The 27,000-nt window shown below is 41.4% G+C and overlaps 1 protein-coding gene across 1 annotated transcript; it reads left to right on the plus strand.

Moving 5' to 3' along the window:
- Positions 1-537: 537 nt before the first annotated feature.
- On the plus strand, positions 538-13,631 carry LOC308296404 (tripartite motif-containing protein 29-like; the record flags this gene model as incomplete). The annotated part of the gene is made up of 5 exons (XM_080739682.1): positions 538-1,140; positions 7,204-7,278; positions 9,953-10,180; positions 11,774-11,918; positions 12,136-13,631. 5 exons carry the CDS (start codon positions 538-540, stop codon positions 12,294-12,296), a joined length of 1,212 nt encoding a protein of 403 aa, XP_080595808.1. The 3' UTR covers positions 12,297-13,631.
- Between the last annotated feature and the right edge of the window lie 13,369 nt (positions 13,632-27,000).

A 27,000-nucleotide genomic window follows, 5' to 3' on the forward strand; every position in this document is an offset into this window, starting at 1 on the left:
TTGTATAACGTTGGTTGTGTTGTGTTGTGTTATGTTGGCCTTTTTCTTCATGTTTCTATGCAGCATATAGGGTGGGGTGTTCATGGACAAGGTAAAGTATAGCCTACAGTATGCTTATTTTTCTTTTTACATACGCAGGTCTACAGACGAACATTTACAAACCTTCACAGTAACAGTTACACCTAGTTTAAATCTTTTTACACCTTGTGTAAAGTAACCTTTCTGTGGTGTAGTGTAGGGCTGTAGGCTATAATTACACTAGTCCAGGGTGAAATACATTAAAGGTGAAAAAAAGCACAAGGAAAAGGGAACTTGCCCCTTTAAATAGTTTGGTTTGTAGAGAAGCAGGAAGTACACACACACACACACACACACACATCTTTGAGCCGCCCAGCCCCATGTGTTCTGCTCTCTCTCTCTTTCACTGAAACGAAACTTATCTCTGCTTCTCTTGTTCTTTCCTGTGTTTGTGTCATCAGTGCTTGGATGAGACTGTGAGTCGCCTACCGAGTTGACAGACCACATTAAACAGCAGATATGGCAGAGGAGGACAAGGAGGCCAACGTCTTGTGCGCAAGTGTGTGTCAAGACCTCTTCACCTGTGCTATCTGTCTGGGTCAACTGAAGGATCCTGTGGCTCTTCCATGTGGACACAACTACTGTCTGGGCTGCATCAAAGCCTGCTGGGACCAGGAGGACAGGGTGGAATGCAGTTGTCCTCAGTGCAGAATGACTTTCACTCCGAGGCCCGTGTTGTGCAAAAACCCCTTGCTGGCTGAGATGGTGGAGAAATTCTGTGCTACACTCGTTGATGTCGAGCGACAAGATGTCCCTGCTCCCGGGGAGGTGGAGTGCACGGCCTGCATCGTGAGGAAACGCAAGGCCATCAAGTCGTGTCTGGACTGTCTGGAATCCTACTGCGAGGCTCATTTCAACCGACATGAGGAGCTCCACTCAGGTAAAAGACACAAGGTGGTCGAAGCGGTGGGTCAACTGGAGGACAAGGTCTGCTCCAAGCACAACAAACCACTGGAGGTGTGGTGTCGCACCGACCAGGTGTGTGTCTGTCCTCTGTGCATCATAGATGACCACAAGGGCCACAACATCATCACGGCAGCTGCAGCCAAGACTGAGAAACAGGTAAGGCATACAGCTGTGTTTTTGGTGTGGAGGTCTAGTTTATTAATCAAGAAAAAGCTTGGGAAACATAATTACACGGTTCCTACACAACATTCCATACATTTCCAGACTCAACTTCCCAGAATTCTCTATTGATTCAACTGTACTGTATGTTACATTCTGAGCCTACCACCAGTAAGACTCCCTAATCGGGAGATAAGCGACCGTTGGTCGCTTATCTCCACAATCTGTCGGTAGATAATACTCCAGTACCTGGCTTAAAGTCCTGCTCGCAATTTGGTGTTAGGGGAGTTTCTCACCTGAACTGAGTCAGTGGGTCCCTAGACATGAAAAATCACGAGGTGCTCGTTCGCCATAGTGCCACGAATGGCGCAATGGCCATATAAAATATGGCTGCCATCGGCTATGATGAAAATCCAACTTTTCTGTTTCTGGGTATATATGCACATGTAATACCTCTATTTGGACTAATTGGGGTGTGGGGAATTCATTTCTGACATTGTTTTGACCATTTTGGGTGATCTGGACCTCGAAAAGGTCATGGTCAAGGTCATTTTGCTATTCCAAAGACCGTGGCCATAACTTGGCCATTGTTAGGAGTAAAAACAGGTGTAATAGGTCTAGATCAACTAATTCTGACATGTATAATTCATTTCTGACATTGTTTTGACCATTAACTCAGTTAGCGCCGGGCGACTTTACGAGCGACTAGTTCACTATGGCGTTTGGTGCCGAGCGACTCGGAGCGACTTTTATATAAAAGCATTGTTTAAGCTTTTAATATGTGTTTATAGACGGAGCGAAATGGTTAGCTTACCTCAGCTAATGTCCACACGTAAACCGTGAAAAAAAAGGATACGATTATGACGTCACCTTTAAACCAGGGCTTCCTGTTGACAACAGGCCTCTGCTAGCGTTAGCCTCAATGCAACCATCCGACCCTCACGTAGCTTCACTAGGTCGGATTTTGATTCTGAAACTTTCTGTGTGGCATCTATATACGTCCCGATGCCCATACCAATGGTGGTTTGAGACGATCAAGCACGAATTGAACAGTATTGAGCTGAAATGGTGACCGGCGGCCCGTCCATGTTAAGTCAATGAGGACCAAGTCAGCGTCTCATCCTGTTATGTGGATTTAAACAGGCTTAACATGGGACCATGTCAGTGTATGGTGTATGGTGGTCTCTAGTGGTCATCTGGTGGTATGGTATGGTGAACGTGCATTCGTTAAGGTGGTCTGGTTAAGGTGGTCTGGGGGGATACAAAATAGCTATTTCCTGGCGTTATAAGCGCACATTCATATTCATATTTTGGAAATCTGGCCCTGTATGAGTTAAGGATCATCTTGCCTTTGAAATATTAATGTCAATGCCATTTTTCAAAAACGATTTTGTTCATTACTTGCACTTTTATAGTATTTTTTCATAAGTTTGTTTTGTTTATTACAAAATACATACTAGTGAGAAATACAACAAGTAAACATCCCCTTTAACTTTAAAGTGGGGTTTTAAATGGGTGTTTAAATGAGAAAATAAGACCATTTACGAATAAAAGTGACAAATAAAATCACACAACAAAATCGCACACAAAATGAAATAACAATTTCCCTCAAAGTGCACCATATTGTGATTGTGTGCATGCAAGTTGGTATGATGTGTTTTAACAGGATGGATTTGTCATTGTTCCATGGCAAAATATGATGCACAGAACTCCATCAGCAAGGCAGTCATATCGTCGAGTGTCACGCTTCAGATATGGCAGGAGTGTACTTAAAGGGATATTACACTTTCAAACAAACTTTCAGGTCTAATCAGGCTTGTATGAACACCCTGAACAGTTTTTAATTTGCTTCATTCAGTATTTAGATATTTGATGTAAATGTTACCACCTCCAACACGCCCAGGCCCTCTCCACATACACACCCATTGTAACTTCAAACTCCATTTTAACCATGATAGATTCATTAAAAACACACATTATTTTTTCTGGTGACTCATAATACCCTCCTAATACGTGAGCAGACCGTGTTTTTTCAATAACTTTTTTCATTTATTTTTAATAATTCTTTGGGAAAATGGAAAACATTAAATACAATAATATTTTATTGAAAATAAATGAAAAAAGTTATTGAAAAAACACGGTCTGCTCACGTATTAGGAGGGTATTATGAGTCACCAGAAAAAATAATGTGTGTTTTTAATGAATCTATCATGGTTAAAATGGAGTTTGAAGTTACAATGGGTGTGTATGTGGAGAGGGCCTGGGCGTGTTGGAGCTGGTAACATTTACATCAAATATCTAAATACTGAATGAAGCAAATTAAAAACTGTTCAGGGTGTTCATACAAGCCTGATTAGACCTAAAAGTTTGTTTGAAAGTGTAATATCCCTTTAAGTCAAAGTGCTCCTCCCATCCATCAGAGCTTGACATTGCCTTTTTGAGGCACTTGTCCTTTGGACAAGTATATTTTCCATTAACTTGTCCGGACACAAAAGTCACTTGTCCGGATACAAATGTTATACATTGAAATAGAATTAATAACAAAAGGACTGCTAATGACCCCCCTCGCTCCCTCCATTCCATAGTATGGACAGTTCATAGTCTGCATACAGCACAAAGCTGCTAGGAGCGCCACAGAAAAAGTGAAACCAAGAGCCACTTGTCCTCATTTTTAATGCACGGACAACAGGACATGCTCTGTTCCATGTTCCATTGGTTCTAGTCTTTCCTCGGGTTCCTTGGCTGTTGCAAGCAGGTGGCAAGAAAGGTGCCTTGTTGGTCTCAGCAGTTGTACTTCTCTGCTACCAATGCTTAGTCTTGTTCTGTCAAGGTCTTTGCCTCTACACATTTTGTTAGATATTATACTCGGTCAGAGGCCATAACTGCATGTTTAATCCTCACCTGGCCCATGTAGTAATCTCCTGTCTCCAAGGCATAGGCCTACAGTATGTGCCTTGATCACTGTCTTAGCTATTGGTACTCAAAGATGAGAGACTGCTTGATGCAGTGGCAGCATGTGCTGATTCTCACCAGTGCCATACTGCTGCCAGATCTCCTTCATCCCCAGCTAGGAAATATGGGGTGTAGTATAGCAGTTATGCGAAGGAGACAACATCTCTCTGGGGTCCGCTCATAGTTCCGACATCCCATTATTCCGACCATTAGGTTAGTGAAGGTTAGGGATAGGCTTAGTTATAATGGAGTCAGTACATGCAGTCATGCACCATGTGTCAGCCTTCTCAATCCTATTCAAAATGTCTGGGCCGCCTATGTCATCATCACCAGAGACAACAGAGCTGACAATGGTAAATGGACTGCATTTACAGTATTGCTTTTCTCCAAAGCGCTTTACTATGTATTTCACATTCACCCATTAACACACACATTCACACATACATTCACACCATGAAATCATGCAAGGTGCTCATCAGGAGCAGTTAGGGGTTCAGTGTCTTGCTCAAGGAACCTTCCATACATAACCAGGAGGATGTATGGAAGGTTAAATCTATCCATAACCCTAACCTAATGGACGGAATAATGGGACCCCAGGATTATGAGTGGACCCCAGAGAGTCATAGTCTCCTTTGCATTAATGCTATACTACACCGCATACTTCCAAGCACTGGGGATGAAGTAGATCTGGTAGCAGTATGGCACTAGGGGTGCAGCGGCACATGCTTCCACAGCGTCAAGCTGTCTCTCATCTTGGAGCACCACTAGCCACGACAGTCATCAAGGCACATATGCCTTGGAGACTGGAGATGACTGCATGTGCATGGGCCAGGTGGGGACTAAACATGCAGTTATGGCTTGGCTACAATATCTAACACACTTTTGAGAGGCAAAGATCTTGACAGAACAAGACACAGCATTGGTAGAAGAGAAGTACAACTGCTGAGACCAACACGGCACCTTTCTAGTATAACATTCTAGTGCATGTCTTGCCACCTGCTTGCAACAGCCAAGGAACCTGAGGAAAGACTAGAACCAATGGAACATGGATGGATGCAAGGAACACTTAGATACTCGACAGCTGACTTGCTGATGGAGTTCGGTGCATCACATTTTGCCATGGAACAATGGCAAATCCATCCTGTAAAAACATACTAACTTGGAAGCACACAATCACAATACTGGTGCACTTGGAGAGAAATTGTTATTTAATGTTGTGTGTGCTTTTGTTGTGTGATTTTTGTTGTGTGATTTTATTTGTCACTTTTATTCGTAAATGGTCTTATTTGCTCATTTAAACACCCATTTAACCCCCCCCCCCCTTTAAAGTTAAAAGGGGATGTTTACTTGTATGTATTTCTCACTAGTATGTATTTTGTAATAAACAAAACAAACTTATGAAAAAATACTATAAAAGTGCAAGTAATGAACAACATCGTTTTTGAAAAATGGCATTGACATTGATATTTCAAAGACAAGATGATCCTTAATGGTCAAAACAATGTCAGAAATTAATTATACATGTCAGAATTAGTTGATTTAGACCTATTACACCTGTTTTTACTCCTAACAATGGCCAAGTTATGGACACGGTCTTCGGAATAGCAAAATGACCTTGACCATGACCTTCTTAGAGGTCCAGATCACCCACAGTGGTCAAAACAATGTCAGAAATGAATTCCCCACACCCCAATTAGTCCAAATAGAGGTATTACATGTGCATATATACCCAGAAACAGAAAAGTTGGATTTTCATCATAGCCGATGGCAGCCATATTTGATATGGCCATTGCGCCATTCGTGGCACTATGGCGAACGAGCACCTCGGTGATTTTTCATGTCTAGGGACCCACTGACTCAGTTCAGGTGAGAAACTCCCCTAACACCAAATTGCGAGCAGGACTTTAAGCCAGGTACAGGAGTATAATGCCGGTCTTATATAAGGGTCTTTGTGTACGGTGTGATGTCATACTGATGTCAGCAGTGTGATGTCATACTGATGTCAGCAGCTATGTCTCTATATATGGAGTTATATGTTGTTCGTGTCCAAATATGGGGCTTGTGAGGTCAGACTTAGTGAGATTCGTCGGTTATCTCCATATATGGAGGGATGTGTTGGTTATCTCCATATCTGGAGATTCAACCTTCAACGTGTAACTATGGCTACCTAACGACTAGCCACATGACGTGAAGGTGAGTGAGGGTCTTTGTAACAGCCAACCCCAGATTTCCCGTGGAAATCTGTACAATATCGAGAAGGCCCGAACGGAAACTTTTAGTCAACTGGCCACCCCATCAAGTCGATTGCACCAGCTTCCTCCTGCCGCGAAGGGTGCCAGCATGACTCACACCATCCTTCCTAGACGATTTTGACATCTTGTTACTAATCTGTCGGTAGATAATGCCGGTCTTATATAAGGGTCATTTGTGTACGGTGTGATGTCATACTGATGTCAGCAGTGTGATGTCATACTGATGCGGAGATATGAGCAGGGCAAAGGTGTGATGTGTGACGTGTGACCGACCGACGGACGGACGGCCGGTGGAGGTTTTGATACTAAACTGCGACCTGACGGTCGCAATTATGCCCCTTTGTATAAGCCACAATACGCTCATACAAATCAATTAAGCACTGATTTGTAAATGATAACTTGTATTGCTTTTTAAAGCGGTGAAAGCCGCTTCCAAGGAGTGGCTTTGTGTGTCCCATGTCCATATATGGTCATTTCAGTCCAGAATGAACAGGTTTTATCAAAAACAAAATGTCTGTCACCACTCACCTCATGTCCATATATGGTCATTTCAGTCCAGAATGAACAGGTTTTTATCTGTCCCGTACGTCCAGAATATGTGTGTAGTGTCCGTCCCGGTCTGATGATTGGATACTTTGAGGATTGGTCAAGCTTCACATGATAATTCGGCCCTCCAGATAAAAAACATTAATTCATTCAGAATATAAAGAATGTATAGATCACAGAGTTCAAAACTCTAGAACACATAGAATAAAAGTTCACCACTTCACTTCGAACCGAGGTTTGATTTTTATTTTAATAGCTGTATATTTTGAATCAAGAGTGTAAAGTTACTGTTTATTCCTCTTATCCACAGAGTGAATTAAGTACAAGTTTCAAGCAACAGATTACACAGCGAGAGAAGGAACTGGAACAGTTAAGAACTTTTAAGGTGAGTACAGTATACTGTCAGTCATTCTATTATTCTATATTTATAAATACCAGTAGGACGCCTAAGGGCCATCTGTCTCGACAGCTCTTTGGCATGGGAAGGTGCTGTCAGAACAGGTTATATGGAGTCTGACAGGTTGTACTGTAGAAGTGGTATGTATCCGATGTTATTGCTAATTTATACCCTTCTGCTTAATATTGATGACATCGGGACAGGGATCTCCATATATGGGCATAAAATGGAAATAATTAATTTGCAAGTGTGACTCGTGAATCCATCAGGGGCATAAAATATATGGGCATAAAATATATAAATATATGGGCATAAAAGGGATTCTGTTAGCATACGTCTGACATCATACATACAATCCCTTGTATGCCCATATGGAGATCCCTGCTCTGAGTATCTGACATCACTGTGATGTCACCTGTGATGTCATCTGCGATGTGTCACGGTGATGTCACCTGTGATTGCCAGTGATGTCACAGTGATGTGTCAGGGGATCCACAGTGTCAGGCGTGACAGAGATACGGTCAAGTTGTGACCGCTGCGCTTACATACTAAACTGTGACCTATGGTCGCAACAACTATGTAGGCCTTATTAACTTGTAGTGAAGTGTATTATTGCGACCGAAGGTCGCATTATACCCTGAAAAACATTGTAGCTTGTCTGTCTGTCTGTCTGTCTGTCTGTCTGTCTGTCTGTCTGTCTGTCTGTCTGTCTGTCTGTCTGGCTGTACAGGAAGTGATGTCAGTGAGTAACAGTGATACAGAATGACTCATATATGGGCATAACAAGGATGTCACGTGACATTACTTCCTGTACTGACAGTCAGACAAGCTACGAGATTTCTCAGGGTATAAAAGTCCATATATGGTCATTCCCAGAAAAAGAAAAAAAAAAAAAACTTTCTTGTCCATACATGGAGATTTCTGGTCATAAATTCCAGGTCGAAAATGAGAATGTTAGGGTACCATATATGGCCCATATATGGAGATCCACAGGCATTAAACCAAGGCCCTGCTTGGAATTATTAATTAAAGTGTATGGGCATAACATATATTGTATGTATATGGATACATATTATTATTAAAGAAGCTATTGTCAACTTTTTCTTGAAAAACGGATGCTAAAATAAAAACGTTTCGAAAATATTTTATAAATAATAAGCTTCATATATGTGTCAAAAATGACCACAAAAAGCGTAAAAAATAATAATAAAATAATTATTTTGGCCATTGTCAGACCGACACTTTGTTTACATTCTAGTTTATAGACTAGGATGTAAACAAAGTGTCGGCCCTACAATGAAAGAGTTGACTATAGCTCCTTTAATAAAGGATAAAATAAAATAAAAAGTCCATTATATGGTCATTCCTAGAAAAAGAAAAAAACCTTTTATGCCCATACATGGAGATTTCTGATGTCATAAATCCCAGGCCGAAAATGAGAATGTTAGGGTACCCCCATATGCCCATATATGGAGATCCACAGGCATCAAACCAAGGCCCTAACTCACCAAGGCCCTGCTTGGCATTACTTACGTACGTTTTATGCCCATATATGGAGATTCCTATATTGTCAATATTAAGGATATTATGTTATCAATATTAAGGACATATATGGGTGGCGTGTTCCTTCTTCTGCGTCATCAGCGCCCACACCCTAGGGCCTTTCTGTGTGGAGTTTGCATGTTCTCCCCGTGTCTCCTAGGGTTGATACCCTCACAAAAAACATGAAAAACTAACCCCCAGAATGACAACAACTAGAATCGTCAGAGAAACGCTGTGGTTGGCCAGATGGCCAAGAATCGGCGCATGTCATCCTGAGGTCGCAAGTCACCCTGAGGTGTCTTACTAGTAGTTTTACAATATACAACTGAGAAAGAAATGAGAACATGTAAATGCTTTGGCATGTGGTGGGCCTTTACTCCAAGATTAAATCATGAATGTAATATAGGACTACTGTCAAAGTACTGTGCATGAACCTGCCATATGTAATGTCTAATGCAACAGGTGCTTGCAGACTGCATACTATATGTTAGACATTAGCTAATACAAAAGTAGCTTATACAGTATGCACTTATAGACTCAGTGGACACTGCTATCTAATATTGGATTAATTGAAAACCAACCACTATTCGGCAAGCGCAACTCGTTTGCGATGGTTCTTTATTAGTTTAGTTTAGTTTGATCATCTTCTCACAGTAGCAATCATACATTTTCCAAATCATACATCAACAGAAGCACAAAAAAAAAAGAAAGAAGAAAAAAGTGATGGTTCTTGAAAATGGTGACGTTAACCTGGTGAAAAATACTATGCCTAAACCTAACCCAAACCTAAAAAAACTATGGCTAAATCTAACCCAAACCTAAAAAAACTATGGCTAAATCTAACCCTAAAACCTAACCCTAACTAAATTCGGACTAATGAGATGTAGGACTAATGAGATTTCGGACTTATGGGCAGGAATCCCAAAAGAATGTGGGGATGGGAACACCATGCCAAAATTCAAAAAAACTAGTCACCAAGTGCACAAACTATGAATTCCCTCTCAGCTATTAGTGAAAGGAAGAAAAAACAACTAAAAGGCTAAAGTGAGACATGACTTCAATATAATTCCAGTATGTAGTTTTGCAATCCGCCTAAATAATACAGCTTGTTTCTTATCAGGGTTCTGTAAAGGCGTCACTGGATGCAAGTGACAAGAGCTTCAAGGAGTTGATCACCTTACTAAAAACAAAGTGCTCAGAGTTGAAGGAGTTGATCAAAGCTCGAGTCAATCTGAGTGAAGCTGATCAGCTTGAGGGAAGGCTGGAGAATCTTCTTGAAACACTGAAGCAGAGCGATGATGAGCTGGACCAACTTTCGCACATTGAAGATCCTATTCATTTCCTACAGGTAATGCTGCCATTAGGGGTGTAACGATGCATTTTAACAGCGATACGATATGCATCACGATACATGGTTGGCGGTACGATATTGGTTCATTCATGGCGATACGATACGATTCAATGATTTAAAATCGATATAGTAACTATTTAACAAAGAAATGAATTCTGTGTAAAATGTGTAAAAAATCTATTATTATGGAAGTAAACGCTGTGATTATCTAGCAAATACATGGACATTATATTTCAACTAGGGCTGGGATGCGATTAAAAATTTGAATCTAATTAATTACAGGCTCTGTGATTAATTAATCGCATTTTAATCGCACATCGATATTTGACCTGAGAAGCATTTTTTTCAAGTAAAACACATTTTGTTGTACAAGGGAATCAACAAGTGAGTTTTTTAAATCTAAATTTCGCAACCACTGGGCCAAGCAAAGCGCTCTGATGGGCTACTTCTCCCTTTGCATTTGTTGTCTCTTCTTGGTTGGTGCATCGCTATGATCAGTATGCCCGAAACTGAAGGTTCTGTGGTGCAAAAACTAAGTGCGATTAAAATGCGTTATTTTTTTTAATCGCGTTAATTTTCTGTAATTAATTAATCGCAATTAATCAGTTAAAGTCCCAGCCCTAATTTCAACACATATGGACAAACCCACCTTGACATGAACACAGAGATTACACACATTTATCGGTAGACCAAGAGTAGCTATATGGAATGGAAAGGTAATTAAACACTCTTTTTCATTTTCACTCTTAACACTTATGTTGCAATGATTTTTTCTCTTCAATGTCTCGCGTTGCCATGGTTACCATAGACTTCCATGTAATTGTGCAAGTGTGTAAAAACTGCACGCCCATGCCTAGATGATGCACCACGTGTGTAGATGCTGTTCACAGCTTTCAAACAAAAAAATCTGCTTGGAAATCCGTTCAGGCATTCATGATTTATCAGCCATTATGTTTTCTTCAGATGTAAACAAACATGGCTGCCATGTTTGAAAGAATGGGTTGGTATGGGGGTTAAACATGCAATTTCGCGATCGCGATCATGCCTAATACATTTCTGGAGGTCCAAAAAATTTTTTTTGAAAAAAAAGAATTTTTGAATTTTTTTTTTTTTTTTTTTCAAAAACGGCCCAAACTCGGGAAACTCGGGGTTGGCACAGCACTAGTACCAATACAAACTCGGGAAACTCGGGGTTGGCACCATATGTGTTAAAATTGCCAAATATGAGGCACAAATACTTAGTTTCCATAGAATCAATTATTTGCATTTTAAAACGATTCAATACCGATTACCACATTTTAAAACAAAACGATACGATACAAAGCCAAAACGGTACGATATTTTGCTTTAGCAAACAATATAGTAGAATTAAAATCAATGTTTCGATACAGTTACTATATCGTTACACCCCAAGCTGCCATCATCACTTTGATTCAAGAGTTCCATCAGTACAATGACAAGATGCCATCGCCCACATATTATTTTAAATGGCTATGCTTGGTATACTACTAGCCTCTTGTTGGGATGATGACCTCTGCAAGAAGTCAGTATGTGTATCTAAGCTGATCTCCATAATTCTTTCCTTAACAGAATCTGCCATCGCTCTGTCCTCAAGATCTAAACATCAACATTGGTTCTCACACTTCATTTGGGGGTGTAGAGAAATTACTCTCCAACCTAAATCAACATGTGTCAGAATGCCTCCAGAAGGACATTAACGACATAGCAAGTCATGGTAAGTGTGTGCGTGTGTGTGTTGGTGTACCGGTAGGATCGGTACGCCTATAACTTGTCCAGTGAGAAAGAAGAAAAGATTAAGCGTGAATAAAATGAGTAAAAGCTTGTAATCACGTTAATTTTCTGTAATTAATGGAAATTAATCAGTTAATGTCCCAGCCCTAATATATATATATGTGTGTGTGTGTGTGTGTGTGTGTGTGACGACCCAACAGTGCAGGGATCGAAGTCCACGGCCACGGCTCACTCAGGGTCGAAGTCCACGGCCACGGCTTGCCAGTCCACGGCACCGAAGGTCACGCCACGGGCATCTTGGGATGGAGAATGCTGGGAGTGCGGCGAGTACGGACACAGGCGCATCGACTGCTATTACTAACTATGACAGATCTAGGGGCATAGCCCTTAACGAAGGAGTGGACAGGACATCAATGTATCAAAAGACCACAATGTTTATTTACAAATAGTCCTATTCAAATAATAATGGTCCTGCCATTTGCAGCAAAGGTCAAAGTTCTCAATGATGTTTCACAGTAGTAACAGTAATACATGACATTAGATAGTCAATATTATATCATTACATGTTAGGCTTTAGACATAAAGGCAACACTAATGATACCACACAAAATAGGCCATTACCAGAGAACAGAAGCATAACTCAAATCAACGCAAACATCCCTTTCCGAAGGGGAATTAACTGAACACAATACAAAAGAGTCGGCGGGGAGAGGAAGACAGGGTAACCGTCCCTGTGTGCAGTAGCACCATGCTGCTTCCTCCCCCGAGCCCAAGCAAACACTGAAGCCTTTATACTGCTGCTCTCAATCAGGCAATCAGTGTTGGTGGGGGTTGCCAGGATCCGTGGGTGGATCACCAACCAGGCAGGGGCCCCTCCCAGGCCAGATCTCCACGCCCCCGTCTCCATGACAACCTCCACCGACTGATCTAGAACCAAAAGGAAACACATGTGAGACTCAGAGTACTCATAGGACTACTACTAATAATATACCTAATTACATAAGCCCAGCGGGCGTAACAACTGCTTTTGTTAAACAAGGATATTGTACTTTTTATATAGTTATTGTTTCAAATACTTTTCTGTTGCTTTACATGATGGTCATGATGATACAAAAGAATACCCTGATATCTATAATACCTGGATATTCTTCTGCGGTGAAGGGAACACAGTGCAATCATTCATGTCAATTTAACTATGAGAGTGTACCAATTTCACCAAGAGTCCATTTAGTCCAATTAGTCACATGTGTGCACTTCTCTGAGTTACAAATAGATAAGTGAACACTGAGGATTTTTGGGTGAAAGAGGTCCTAATTTACAGAAGAAAGGCGTGGTGCCCAAGTTTTGCCAACAGCACCAACTGCTGTAAACGTCATTTTAATTATTGACACTTCCTGGTGATCATATTGTCTAGGAATAATGTTATGCAGGGACGTGCTGGGCCCCTGATTCAGCCCGGGAAAAATAGTTTGAGAGGCCCTCATTGCTCGCTGCTACTCAAAGATTTGCCATTTCAGATCATGACAAGTGATAAGCCAGTGGGCCAATTACATGAGTTGTATTTCGTCATTGTCGGGTGGAAACCTTGTATGTCCAAAACCATTTTAAAAATGATTTAAACTAGTGAAAACAGCCGATCTACAAGCACCGAGGCGTTGTGTGCTTGTAGATCTGCTGTTTTCACTACTTTTGTGCGACAGCCTTTTATGATGAAGCAGGGCTTTGCTTTGCGAAAAAATGTACAAATTTGAAACTTGGATATACGAGGTTTCTGCCCGACAGTGACAATTTACTTTGCTGGCCGCCCAGCCCCCAAAATGGAACGAAGGCCGATTTTTTTTTTCTCCTAATGGCCGGCCTGGACCGGCTGGGAATGAACCGGCCGTTCGGGAGTTGTCCCGCTTTTCCCAATGGCCAGCACGTCCCTGATGTTATGCATGGGCCTATATTCCTTCTTAGCGCTGACATTTACAGGACAACAAGGTTTTGTGTAATAGTATAATCTTACCAGAGTTTCATTTGCTTGTCAAATAATCTATTGTTTTCTTATATCATCTTTTTAAAAGTCTAATGGGGGTGAGAGGTTTTGACACGTTGCCATCATAAAAGCATTGAAGCAGTGTATAAAGTTAGATATAGTTAAATACACAAAACGTAAACTATTATGACGATCAATGTTGTTTTGGTTTCATCAGCATTACATGGCAACTGTGAGAAAATCAGTGCCTTTCAGTGTGAAAATATGTGTATCATCACAGACCCTGCATTATCATTTAAAGTTATACCATGTAACTTTTTTTATAAAACAAATCTTAAAATTGTCCTAACTGTTAAATCGCTAAAGTTTTAGAACCCCCACTCTGTTATTTTCAGCTTCTGAAGCCTTCTCTTTATGTTTTCTATGAGTTGTGAGGGGGGGAGAATTTCCCGGCAAAATGATGTCATCTCCCACATGATACACTACCGGCCAATCACAGCGCCGATCATACACCACTGCTGTCTCTAAAGGAAGTAGCTTCCCTCAGCAACTGTGTTTACATTGGTGAAGGAATCTTGCTTGCTACTTCCTCAATTCTGGTCTAAAAATGATGGGAGACGGCTCTACGGAATCGTATCGGCAAGGCGGAGGTGCTCGTGACAGCCGCGGTGGTCCGCGGCGACTCCGGCCGAAAAAAGCAATACCGCTACTGACCACCAGTTGAGCAGCTTCCACAGTACAGCTTTAACATTAAAATGGCTTTAATTTCGTAATAATCGCTCTAAAGTTCATCCTTACCTGCCAAGTCACACAACCATTTCTATACCACTGAAGAGCAAGAGTTTAAGCCACATGAACTATAGACGATGTAACAGCTTGTAGATCAGCTGGTTTTCTGCAAAAGAGATTTGGTGTAGATGGAAAAGGGTAGTGGACCTTGTACAGACACCTATGGGACTCTGGTCAACAAAGTAAAGGGTTTAATTGATTAAACGCTACTGTATATGGTTGATAGGAGTTCTCCAGGGCTCAATACTAGTGTATTTTCTGCTTTCTGCTATTGTCACATCAGGCAAGATGAAGACCTATAAGGTCAAAAGGTTAATACAATTGCTTTAAACCGGTGTGCAGATGTTTTAACCTTTTTCCTGACATGATATTGACCCTGAAACTGACATGACACTGACCTCATGTAGTAGTATCATTACTGACATAATACTGACCATAACACTGACATAATATTTAATTACCACCACACTGACATGATACTGACACAATAGTCATATGGTCAGTATTATGTCAGTTTCATCACGCACGCACGCACGCACGCACGCACGCACACACACACACACACACACACACACACACACACAGTGCCTGAATAAACAGTGTGTTGGTAGCTGCAGTTGTAGAACGTTGGAAATGTAAAGATTGAGTGTTACTTAAGAGTATTGGTGTAGTGGTAGTGTTAAGTATTCCAAGCTTTAAGAGTGTTGTCAGTGTTGAGGATTGGTAGTATCGGTATTGGTGGTGTTAAGAGTGTTAATAGTTATGCTTCTTACTGTGATTCATTTAGCAGCATACAACCTGCAATGATGTGCCTATGTAACATGTGAGGTGACGTTTGGAAATCAGGCTCCAATGGAAGATTCTAGCCTGATAAATCATCCATTTCACACTTCCCACTGCTAGTTTACATGTTTATGCACCCTGTACAATAGCCTCTCTGTGGTGTAGAGCAGCGGTTCTCAACCTTTTCAGGCCGTGACCCCCAAAATAATATTTTAACTGGGGACCCCCCCACCCTGACGAGCACTAAGAGTTGAGGCATTATATTTTGTATAACACAGTTCTATTGTGAAAATAGCAGATCTACATGCTCACAACGCCTCGCTGTGAGCATGTAGATCGGCTATTTTCACCATTTCTGCCTCTAATATTTGACAATTTGGACAATGTTTAATTTGTCATTTTAGAGGTATTAAAACGTCCTTTAATTGTCACTTTAGAAATGTCCAGATACCCTCTATACATTTAAACTTTATGTTGGTTTGTTTACTGTTGAGTGGGAAAACAACGTTGCACATTAAGTTAATCATCTGGGGTCCCGACCCACAGGTTGAGAACCACTGGTGTAGAGTATAATTATGTCACCATAGTCCAGGGTACTCACCCCACGTCCCCACCCCAAGGCCCTAGGCCATGCCTACAGTTTTCACGTTTGTTTGATAAACTGAATAAAATAATAATAACAAATAAGGCATTATTTTTTCTTCTTGCAAGTAATTTGGAAAAGCTCGTTCAAAAGGGAACACAATAATTACTATGCTTAAATCAAGGGGCGGCATAGCTCAGGGGTAGAGAAACCGTTATTGGAGCACAAAGGGTTCCCGAAAGGGTTCCCAGTTCGAATCCGGGCTCCCCCTGATGTTGAAGAGTCCTTGAGCAAGACTCTGAACCCCTAGTTGCTCCCGGTGAGCAGGTTGGTGCCTTGCATAGTTTCCTCCACCACCGGTGTATGAATGTGAGCGTGAATTATGGGTGAATGTAATGCAAAATCTATGTAAAGCGCCTTGGATAAAAGCGCTATATAAATGCACCATTTAAGCAAACAGTATAGTGTTAGTTTTGTAATCAGGGCCACACAGTCTCCAGATTCTGAGACGAGAATAACCTATCCTGGGCCTTCATTCCTTGTTGGCACACACCAACCGTCTTCAGCAAAGGAACTCTACACCTAAAGGAACTTCACCTTCAAATCCAAGTGACAATAACCAAGAAAACGTTTCAAAACCACAGAGTAAATTAGCATACATCATCCATAAGATAAGTATTGTTTTTTTAGCGACACCACTCTTTGTATGGACAATATACAGAACAATTTCAGTCACAATGTAAACTCCCCTGCCAAGTGGTATGTTCCAATTACATTTCCCACCCTATAAAAGGAGCACTGCAGTCATGTGTGATCTTCTCAGGAGAATCAGAACAACAACAGGAAGTGGTAAGAATGTGTTTGTTTAGCAAATAGCATGAGCTTTTGAAATATTTTAAAACTATTAGGCTAGATGTGTTTCAACCAGATATAGTCTGTGTCATTAGTGACATGAAATGTGTACAATACAAACTGGTACGATGTGAAACAAACTGAATACACATGTAGCTACAGTAGCATTGTAGCTTTCAAGTGTTTGGTGCTGACTGAGGCTGTAACAAAAGAAATGTTGAGATGTGCAATATAAGGTCATGGTGAATATGCTGCAACAAACTCATGGTAATGAGTAGTATGATGACAATGCTTAATAATCAGAAAAGAAACATGTTAACAGGAAAAACAAATCGGCTATAATAGGCAGCATTATTCCAAGCTTAAAGGAGTAGTTCACCCCCAAAATGACTTTTTTCTATTGATTATGCACGCAAACGCAACTTGAGTTCAATAATATATATATTTTTTTTGTTTCATTCCTAAGACAATAATTTAATTACAATAAATGTACCCCCCTTGATTGCGGATGGGGACCCAGGTCCCCAATCCGGGTCCCCATCCGCAATCAGTGGGTGTAAACTCACTACAAAACATTTTGTCTCATGAATACGACATATCCAAAAACATAATATTGAACTCTTGAACTCAAGTCTCTATGGTGTGACTAATCAATTGAAGGGAAAAAAAAAAAAAAAAAAAAAAAATTTGGGGCAAACTACTCCTTTAATGTGTGACCGTACCCAGACACAGAACTTGTTAAAGCTTGTGCCCGTGTGTTCTGCTCTCTTTTTCACTGAACCAAACTCATCTCTGCTTCTCTTGTTCTTCCCTGTGTTTGTGTCTTCAGTGCTTGTTGTGAGTCCAGAACAACCGAGTAGACGCGGATCACATGGCGATGGCTGAGGAGTTCAACAAGGAGGCCATCATCTTCGTGTCTCAGGACCTCTTGACATGTGCCGTCTGCCTGCGTCTGCTGAGGGACCCTGTGGCTCTTGCTTGTGGACACAACTACTGCCTGGGCTGCATCACAGCCTGCTGGGACCAGGAGGTCAGGGTGGAATGCAGGTGTCCTCAGTGCAGGATGACTTTCACTCCGAGGCCCGTGGTGTGCAAAAACCCCTTGCTGGCCGAAGTGGTCGAGAAATTCTGTGCTACAGGCAATGGTGGAAGTAAGATAGGCCTACTCTGATTATTTACTTAAAGTAGGACTGTCATCTTAAGGGGTACTGTCACTTTAAAAAGTTAAAATATTAGTTAATATGTTTATGATGTCATTGTGAGAATGCACAATTAAATGCTACTGTACTACTTACTGTACTGGTCAGCTGTTGTTGGGGGGCGAGGGGCAGATTACACTGACTATTTCAGACCGTTTTCAGAGAGATCACATGACCTACTGTATCATAATACATAATTGTGGGGCCTGTCAGCGGGCCTTTAAGAAAAAAAGCAATACTTGTATTAATATTCCAAGTACCGAAAGTCAAAGCACCTCATCATGCAGCACTAGTTTTCAAACGTGTCAAAATCTGTTAATGGCAGATTTTAAAGCTCATAATGAGCTGAGTCTATTTTCTATTTTCAAATGGCATGAATATAACAAATAGTTTAAAATGTAAGTGTTAAACTTGAATGTTTTGTAATGGTAATCTACTCCAAACTAGAGTAGTAAAATAATTGAATTTAAGTAAAAAGTGTAATTTTTGCCTGTGCCGAGTAGAACAAATCGAAATACCAAAGTAAAAACAAAAAGCACCTCAAAATGTTACAGAATTACAAAAAAATGACTTAAAACGTCCTGTACTGTTACTTTCCCCTGTTGGGTACAGCCGAGACTCCACCTGTCGAGCGACAAGCTGTCCCTGCTCCTGGGGAGGTGGAGTGCACGGCCTGCGTCGTGAGGAAACGCAAGGCCGACAAGTCGTGTCTGAACTGTCTTGAGTCCTACTGCGAGGCCCATTTCAACCTACACGAGGAGCTCCACCCGCGTAAAAGACACAAGGTGGTCGACGCGGTGGGTCGACTGGAGGACAAGGTCTGCTCCAAGCACCACACAGAGCTGGTGGCATGGTGTCGCACCGACAAGGTGTGTGTCTGTGCGCTGTGCATGGTAGATGACCACAAGCACCACAGCGTCGTCATGGCAGATGCAGCCAAGACTGAGAACCAGGTAAGGGGAATACAGCTGGTCTGGAGGTCTAGTTTATGAATCAAGGAAAACCTTGGTAAACTTAAAGGAGTCCTTCACCACTTTTCAACTTATCTTCATATAATTGGTCCTCACTCAAAAATAGCATTTTCTTTTTCTCGAGGAGGGCTGTGGGCAGGTCAGAAACCCATCGTCTTGTGACATCATCGATTGCCAATCCAGCTTATAGAAACTGCAGGCTTTCTATTCCTGAAAAGTTGCAATTTTAAAGTGGAAGCCATTGTTCTCGCGATAATAAAAATCTAATAATATATTTATAAAAAAAAAAAGGAAAATGATGATGTCACAAGACGATGGATTCTGAACTTCCCACAGCTCTCCTAGGAGACTTGTGCTGAGTAGATTTTTTTTTTTTGATTTTATCATGAACATTAGTGAGGACCTATTAATGAAGACGGGTTGAAAAGTGGTGAACTACTCCTTTAAGTACAGGGTTCCTACACATTTTCTGTGTTGCAACACCAACCATTGACAGCCCATTCATCCAAACGGATAAGTCCTATCCGAGTGTGTAAAACTAAGTTAAACTCGCCAACATTGTAGCTGTATGAAAAGCTAGTATTATCATCTTTCTATCAAAAGTTTGTTTCGTAAAAACCCCACAGTACATGCTACTTTCTGTCAAGAAATTCTGTGAAGGTGATTATGTTTTGAGTGTTGGAAGCGAGTCAGTGAGTAACGCCTCAATGTCTATAGCTGCTGACCTGTTCTGACATCACGTTGTTGTGACATCACATTGTTGTGACATCACATTGTTGGCCCATATTTGTCAATGCCCATATATGGACGCACAGAATCCCTTTTATGCCCATATACAGTATGGACGAGTTTGCTTTTCGTCCTTTGGGCGTCTTAACATATGCAAACGTGTGTGTGTAAGTAACAGCACATTTTGAATCACGAGTGTAACGTTGCGGTATATTCCTCTTATCCACAGAGTAACTTAAGTACAAGTTTCAAGGAAGTGATCGCACAGCGAGAGAAGGACCTGGAACAGTTATGGGGGGCAGTGGGACATTTTAAGGTGAGTACAGAATAGGTAATTTCATTCTATATTTATAAATAAGTAGGCCTAATTAAGTTGTTGTGAAGTGTATTATAGTTGTACAATATAAAACCAAGAAATAAGAATATGTAAATGCTTTGGCATGTTGTGGGCCTTTAATGCAGGACTACTGACATGTGTAATACAACAGGTAGCGACTGTAGACTGTTAGACATCAGCTTATACAGCAAAATACATGTATAACTTGTGAGACAGGAAAAAAAAAGTTTGGCTCCCTTAGAGATCCAGAAAAATGACAATGAAAGTGGGCATTTTGTATTTGGAAAAGGTAAAACGATATCAACTAGAAGCAGTGATCTTCCGAGCACAGGTCTCCGCCAGGTCGGGTATAGGTTATTGTGACCGCCTGGTGGCGCTATAATACGACAATACATAATACAGCATGTTTCTTACCAGGATTCTGTAAAGGCGTCACTGGATGCCAGTGACAAGACCTTCAAGGAGTTGATCACCTTACTAGAAACAAAGTGGTCAGAGTTGAACGAGTTGATCGAAGCTCGAGGGCAAGCTAATCTGACTGAAGCTGATCAGCTTGAGGGAAGGCTGGAAAATCTGATTGAAACACTGAAGCAGAACAAAGATGAGCTGGAGGACCAACGTTTTCACCCTGAGGATCCGATTCATTTCCTACAGGTAATGCTGCCACCATCATCACTTTGATGCAAGATCAGTACATTCCAAGTAATTTCATTTTCTGCTGAAAATAAATCCTTTATCACTGGAATGGTGAATTACAGTAAACACACATACCTGTACAGTGTGTATACAGTATATACAATTTCATGATAACACTTCAATGAAAATGTGAAAAGTTAAAGTAACGTTGCACGAGTAGAACAGCCTGATAACGGAAATCACTACATTTACTTCAACACACTTGAAAGTAACGCCAACTTTTGACCTCTCAAATCCAAAAACACATCTTCATGTATTGGTTCTCACTATTGCCCATTACAATATGGTACAATTTTCTATTGTCTACCCTGTCTGTGTCTCACAGGAGGGCTGTGGACTGTTCAGCTAACTGATTGCCATCCTTTTTTTCTTTTGCATGTATAGAATCTGCCATCTATCCGTCCTCAAAATCTACACCTCAACATTGGTTCTCACACTTCCTTTGAGGATATCGAGGAATTGCTCTCCAACCTAAAGCAACATGTGTCAGAAGGCCTCCAGATGGACTTTAACGTCATCGCAAGTCAGGGTAAAGGTCTTTCTGCCTGTTTCGAGCCACCGAAACCCAATGCGTTTTCAGGGGGATTTGTCTGCTGGGGGTGCGGTGAGCCGGGACACATTCAAAGGAACTGCTATTATACTTAGGGTTGGGGAAGCGCCTCGGGGTCTGCACAAACGGGGCTGTGCGGACCCCTTCTTCCCACCGCTGCCCCAGCGTCACCAGTCCAGGCCCCAAATGGCTAGAAAATAGGGCTAAAGTTGACGGTTAATGTGTGTTTTGTGATATCATTTATATCTGCCAAGAAATGTTGGTTTTAAAATGATTGTAGTGGATTAAAAGTATATAATATTGGATCCGAGATGTGGGTGGAGTAAAAGTATTGGAAATTCTCAAGTAAAGCACATATAGGCCTACCTCAGAATTCTCAAGTAAAGCACATATAGGCCTACCTCAGAATTCTCAAGTAAAGTACATATAGGCCTACCTCAGAATTCTCAAGTAAAGTACATATAGGCCTACCTCAGAATTCTCAAGTAAAGCACATATAGGCCTACCTCAGAATTCTCAAGTAAAGCACATATAGGCCTACCTCAGAATTCTCAAGTAAAGTACATATAGGCCTACCTCAGAATTCTCAAGTAAAGCACATATAGGCCTACCTCAGAATTCTCAAGTAAAGTACATATAGGCCTACCTCAGAATTCTCAAGTAAAGCACATATAGGCCTACCTCAGAATTCTCAAGTAAAGCACATATAGGCCTACCTCAGAATTCTCAAGTAAAGTACATATAGGCCTACCTCAGAATTCTCAAGTACAGTACTTGAGTAAATTTCTTTCTTTACACCTCTGCTCAGTAGGAGACTAATTGTGTCATTGGACCCACAGATATAAAAAGCTAGATACCTCCTCCGCCGCTGCAGTTCATTGGCACGACTGGTAAAAGAGGACTGGCAAGCTTCTGGAATTCTGAAGGACTGATGCTAGGTAGGCCAATCGGATGCCGGACTCCCGCATTCCAACTGCAGAGGGCAGTCATACACTCTATGGGCAGAGTGCCTTGCACTGCCTTCCACAGTTCCACAGTACCTCACTACTTGCCAGTCCTCTTTTACCAATGCCCCAGAGCTGAGGAGGCGTCTACCTTTCTATGTCTATGATTGGACCCCAACCGTGATGTGGGACAGGTCTGAAGGGCCATCGCAGGCCTGACAACGGCAGTATTACAACCACAATTCCTACCAGAGACCCACCGGTCATCAAAAGTATTGGCTCAGGATGGAATGGGACAAAAACTAAATTGGGTGAACATTTAATGGATGTCCCTTTTTTTAATATATATAATTGTTCCAAATACGTTTGACATTGTTATGATGCAAAAGAAAACCCCAATGTGATTGTCCTTTGTTTGCATAATTGTATTCTCCTTTGTTTGCATAATTGTATATTATCTTGAATAAAATTGGTATCCCTGAGAATGAAAATGTTTTGTTTACTAAAAAGACAGGGACACCCGCTACTGAAGAAACACTATATAGCTATCACACTAGAGTTGCAAAGTCTTGACGTCACTCGTTGATCCCCTGGTACCCGGAAGTAATTTCTCTATGAAGAATAACATTGTGTTATCTTAACAATATGCCATATAAAATCATGGTCCAAAAAAGAGAAACAAACCATCTCTGCGATATTGACGGGAAGGTGTCTCTGTATCACTTACGATAGTCACTCATTTTGAATTTGATAGTCTGTTTCTGGCAAAAGATTTACTAATCCGGTGGCAGGCGTTTTCTCAGTCGATTTTTCATATCCATGCGAGTCCATATGATATAGTTTATTTTTAAACGGTTCTTATGACTCAATTATGATAAATGTATGGGAATTCAGAATTGGGAGGGTGGGGGGAACAAGACAACAGTAGGATGCTTAGTGGTTTAACCTTTAACAAAAATGAAAAATGTTTGTTTCCACCCAAGTATAACTTGCTTAAGGCTATTAGGTTGCTACAATGCTGTATGCATGGACCGTCTGAAAAGAAAATGGCAGCTCCCAACAGTGCAGTGAATCTCTGGACGAGGGCAGTGCTCTGTCAGTTTGAGTTTATTTCTTGTCTTCATACACAACACACAATAATAATAGCTGTTAAATACTGGAATGGAAGTGTTTTTACTGTACAACCAAAAGAAGTCAAAACAAAAGTCAAAAGAAAACACAATTGTCACCGGTGGCGTAAATGCTTTAAAAGAATAATAAAAGAAAATGCATACCTTCACAGACTGCAAATCCCCTCTCAAATAAACAAAATGACCGGGATGGCAATAAATAAATGTACATACAGTACCTCTTTTAAACTTCTCTGTACTTAAGGCATAATCTTAATTGAAAATAATCTACTGATAAGTGTGTGTGTGTGTGGGGGGGGGTTAACCCATTTAGGCTTAGAATTAACTATTGAAAAATAGCAGATATACAAGCTCACAGCGTGGCACCGAGTGCCGCGCTGCGAGCTTGTAGATCTGCTATTTTTTAAAGATCGTGAAAATGTGTGCACATTTTTCAATATATATTTTTCAAAGCAAACTTTTGTAACTCAAATCTCTGCTTCTGGGGGGGTCCCTGGAACAACATATTTTGAGATGGGGGGGTCTGCGGCCAAATAAATGTAATTTTTGGGGGTCCTTGACATGAAAAAGTTTGAGAACCACTGATTTAGAGGACGGATTTAGAAGTCGGGTCAAAGATGTTCAAAGACTTGCACACATTTTAAAAAATAGCTGATCTACAAGCTCACAGCGCGGCACTCGGTGCCGTACTGTGAGCTTGTATATCTGCTATTTTTCAACAGTTAAAGCATAAAATAATGGTTAAAGTGGTTCAAATCTAACGCGACTTGGGCGTGTTCCAGGTCTTTGAGGGTTTAAGTATACTAGTGCTCCGTGTCAGAGGGTTCCAATTCTTTTGGTTTCCCAGCCTATCGGTAGAAACCCAAAGGAAAATGAAACCCCAAATCTTATGACGGCATTGAATTGTGTGTGCGTGCTTGTGAGATGAGTAGAGAAGGGTATAAAGTCTAAGAGAGACAGATATAGAGACAGAGAAAGTGAGAAAAAGAGATGGAAAGAGAGAGCGGAGGAGAACAGGTTCGTAGTCTTCATACCAAGTCGCCCTCCACTGGCAACACATTCTCACGAGTCCCAAGAAGTCAAATGTTTGACAGGAAGGGGGCATTGAAACGCCACGTGGTGACCAGGAGGGATCTATGATTATGTCCCTATAGCAGGGGTCTTCAACGTTTTCAAGCCAAGGACCCCTTAGCTCTGAGAGAGATGAAGCAGGGACCCCCACTACATATTGTATAGTTGCAGATTAAAAATGTACATGGATTATTTCTTATACAATTTAGACTTGACAGCACTATCATCTGTGTAGGCTGGGTTAATGTATATTTTCATATACCACTTGAACTGTCAATACCTACTAGTCTGCCCTTCTTTTCCCCCTACACCAAACCTCTGTGCCAAAAAGTAGCAGATCTACAAGCTCACAACGCCTCGCAGCGCGAGGCGTTGTGAGCTTGTAGATCTGCAATTTTTTTGGCTAATGTTCCACTAAAATAGGGATGCTAGGGTTCAAGTGATCAAACATGATCACACAAAGATTTGGCGGACCCCCTGTAGTAACTCTGAGAACCCCCTGTTGAAGACCTCTGCCCTATAGTATCGAGACATTAACTCAAGCGGCACTGAGTCGGCTGAAGCGCCCTTCGCAGAGCTCGGCGCGGTGGCTCGCTAGTTTTTTTGGGGGGGGGGCGGAGCAGCCATCCTTTTATGCCGTTTACGTGGTTTTACGGTTTGAGAGCGGCACTTCCGCACTCCTGGACTGCAGAAGTGCCCAGGACGGCACCAGATGACTGGAAGGGTATACCTCCACTCAGTGTTAATTTTGTCGACTAAAGCTGGTTGCAAGCCCAAACAAAAGCAACCCACATCTAGCAACATTATAGGAAAACAGGATCAACGTTGCTTATAAGGAGCAGACCTGGCACCACTGCCATACAGTAACTACAGTCGGCGTCGTCTGAAAAAAAAAAATAATAATAATAAGTGCTTAGTTTTTTGCAGTTCTTTGCAGTCTGTGTACAGTCAGAAGGAGTCTCCTGTAGGCTGTTTGGTGTGTAGACACCTTAAGACTAAAACAGGACTAAGACCAAACGGTGTGTTATTCAAAAGACTAAGACCTAAGACTAAATCAAAATTTGCTGAAAAGATTAACACTGCCTCCACTTCCAGTCAAACGTTTGATGTTTGGCCACATTTTGTCCCAAGAAGTCAACGACATGTATTTTTGGGGAGTTCAGAGTGTGTTGCCGCTCGCGTACGTGTGCTCACATGTTGTCTGTGTGTGATCATGTGTCGTTGAAGTCCTGTAGAGATAGATGGAAGAAGTGGCGATGCATGAGTTGCAGTAGAACTCCCAATAAACCCTGTCATGTCAACCTATACAGTACCGTTCCGTTTTGGCTCGCAATGCCCACAGTTTCACTTTGGAAATGCCTTCACTCCCCTTAGGCGCTGTACAGACATTTGCGTGAAACATCTTCTCCGTATCGTCTGAGAATGGCCACTGGGGGCGCCGTACTAATGCATTGTCAATGGAAGGTTGTTTGGTGTTTTGTCGTTGCCGTGTCTCTTGGCCAAAAGACAGGCTGTGGTTGAGCAAGAGCCACGGCAACGACAAAAAAACAAACAACCTTCCATTGACAATGCATTAGTACGGCGCCCCCAGTGGCCATTCTCAGACGATACGGAGAAGATGTTTCACGCATATGTGTGAGTCCAGCCTCACAATCATACCAACCATAAATAATAATAATAAATAATGATGAATATGTTGATAAATCGATCAAAAATAACAACAAAGAAAAGTAAATATTTAAAATAAAAACATCAGTAAATAACAAGCAGAATTAAGACTAGCACAACAGCCAAATCAGCAGCAGTTATGATCAGTTCTTAAAGGGGGCCCATTATGCTAATTCATTTGCAGTGATGATTAGAAATATTTTAATTTGGGGACTCCGCTATAAAGAATAGCTTTAATTGCCTGATTAATAGCTTTGTCGTTCGTTCATTGGTCATAATTTGAAACTTTGGCTGAACAATAGAGAAAAGTATAATAGGTCCTCTTCCATCTTTATAGGGGCATCAAAGTCGCTTTTGATCGTCAGCTGACATTTTGTTTTGTCTATGCGGGGCGTTCGACATGTTCTGTTACACCAGTGGTTCTCAAAGTCGGTCCGTAGACCCCCCAAGGGTCCTCGCGGGGAGTTCTAGTGGGTCCCCAGCAAAGCGGAGTTAAAGGGGTAGTTCACCCCCAAAATGACGTATTGGTTACTCAGCCCATGGAGACTTGAATTCATGGATATGTTTTAGTCGCATTCCTAAGCCAATAATTTGATGACCGGCTGTGGTTCCGGCAGGAGACACAAAGAGTCAACTTTGTGTCTCCTACCACCGGATACATTAGCGTCTTTATTATCATCATCAAGTCGATAGAAAATAAGTCATTTTCGGGGAGAACTACTCCTTTAATACAGCGTCACACTTTAAAGCTGCACTATGTGACTTTTCTTTATTAATAACATTTA

Source organism: Nannobrachium achirus (genome assembly GCF_963921795.1).
Source record: "Nannobrachium achirus genome assembly, chromosome: 12".
In the NCBI taxonomy this organism is placed as follows: Eukaryota; Metazoa; Chordata; class Actinopteri; order Myctophiformes; family Myctophidae; genus Nannobrachium; species Nannobrachium achirus.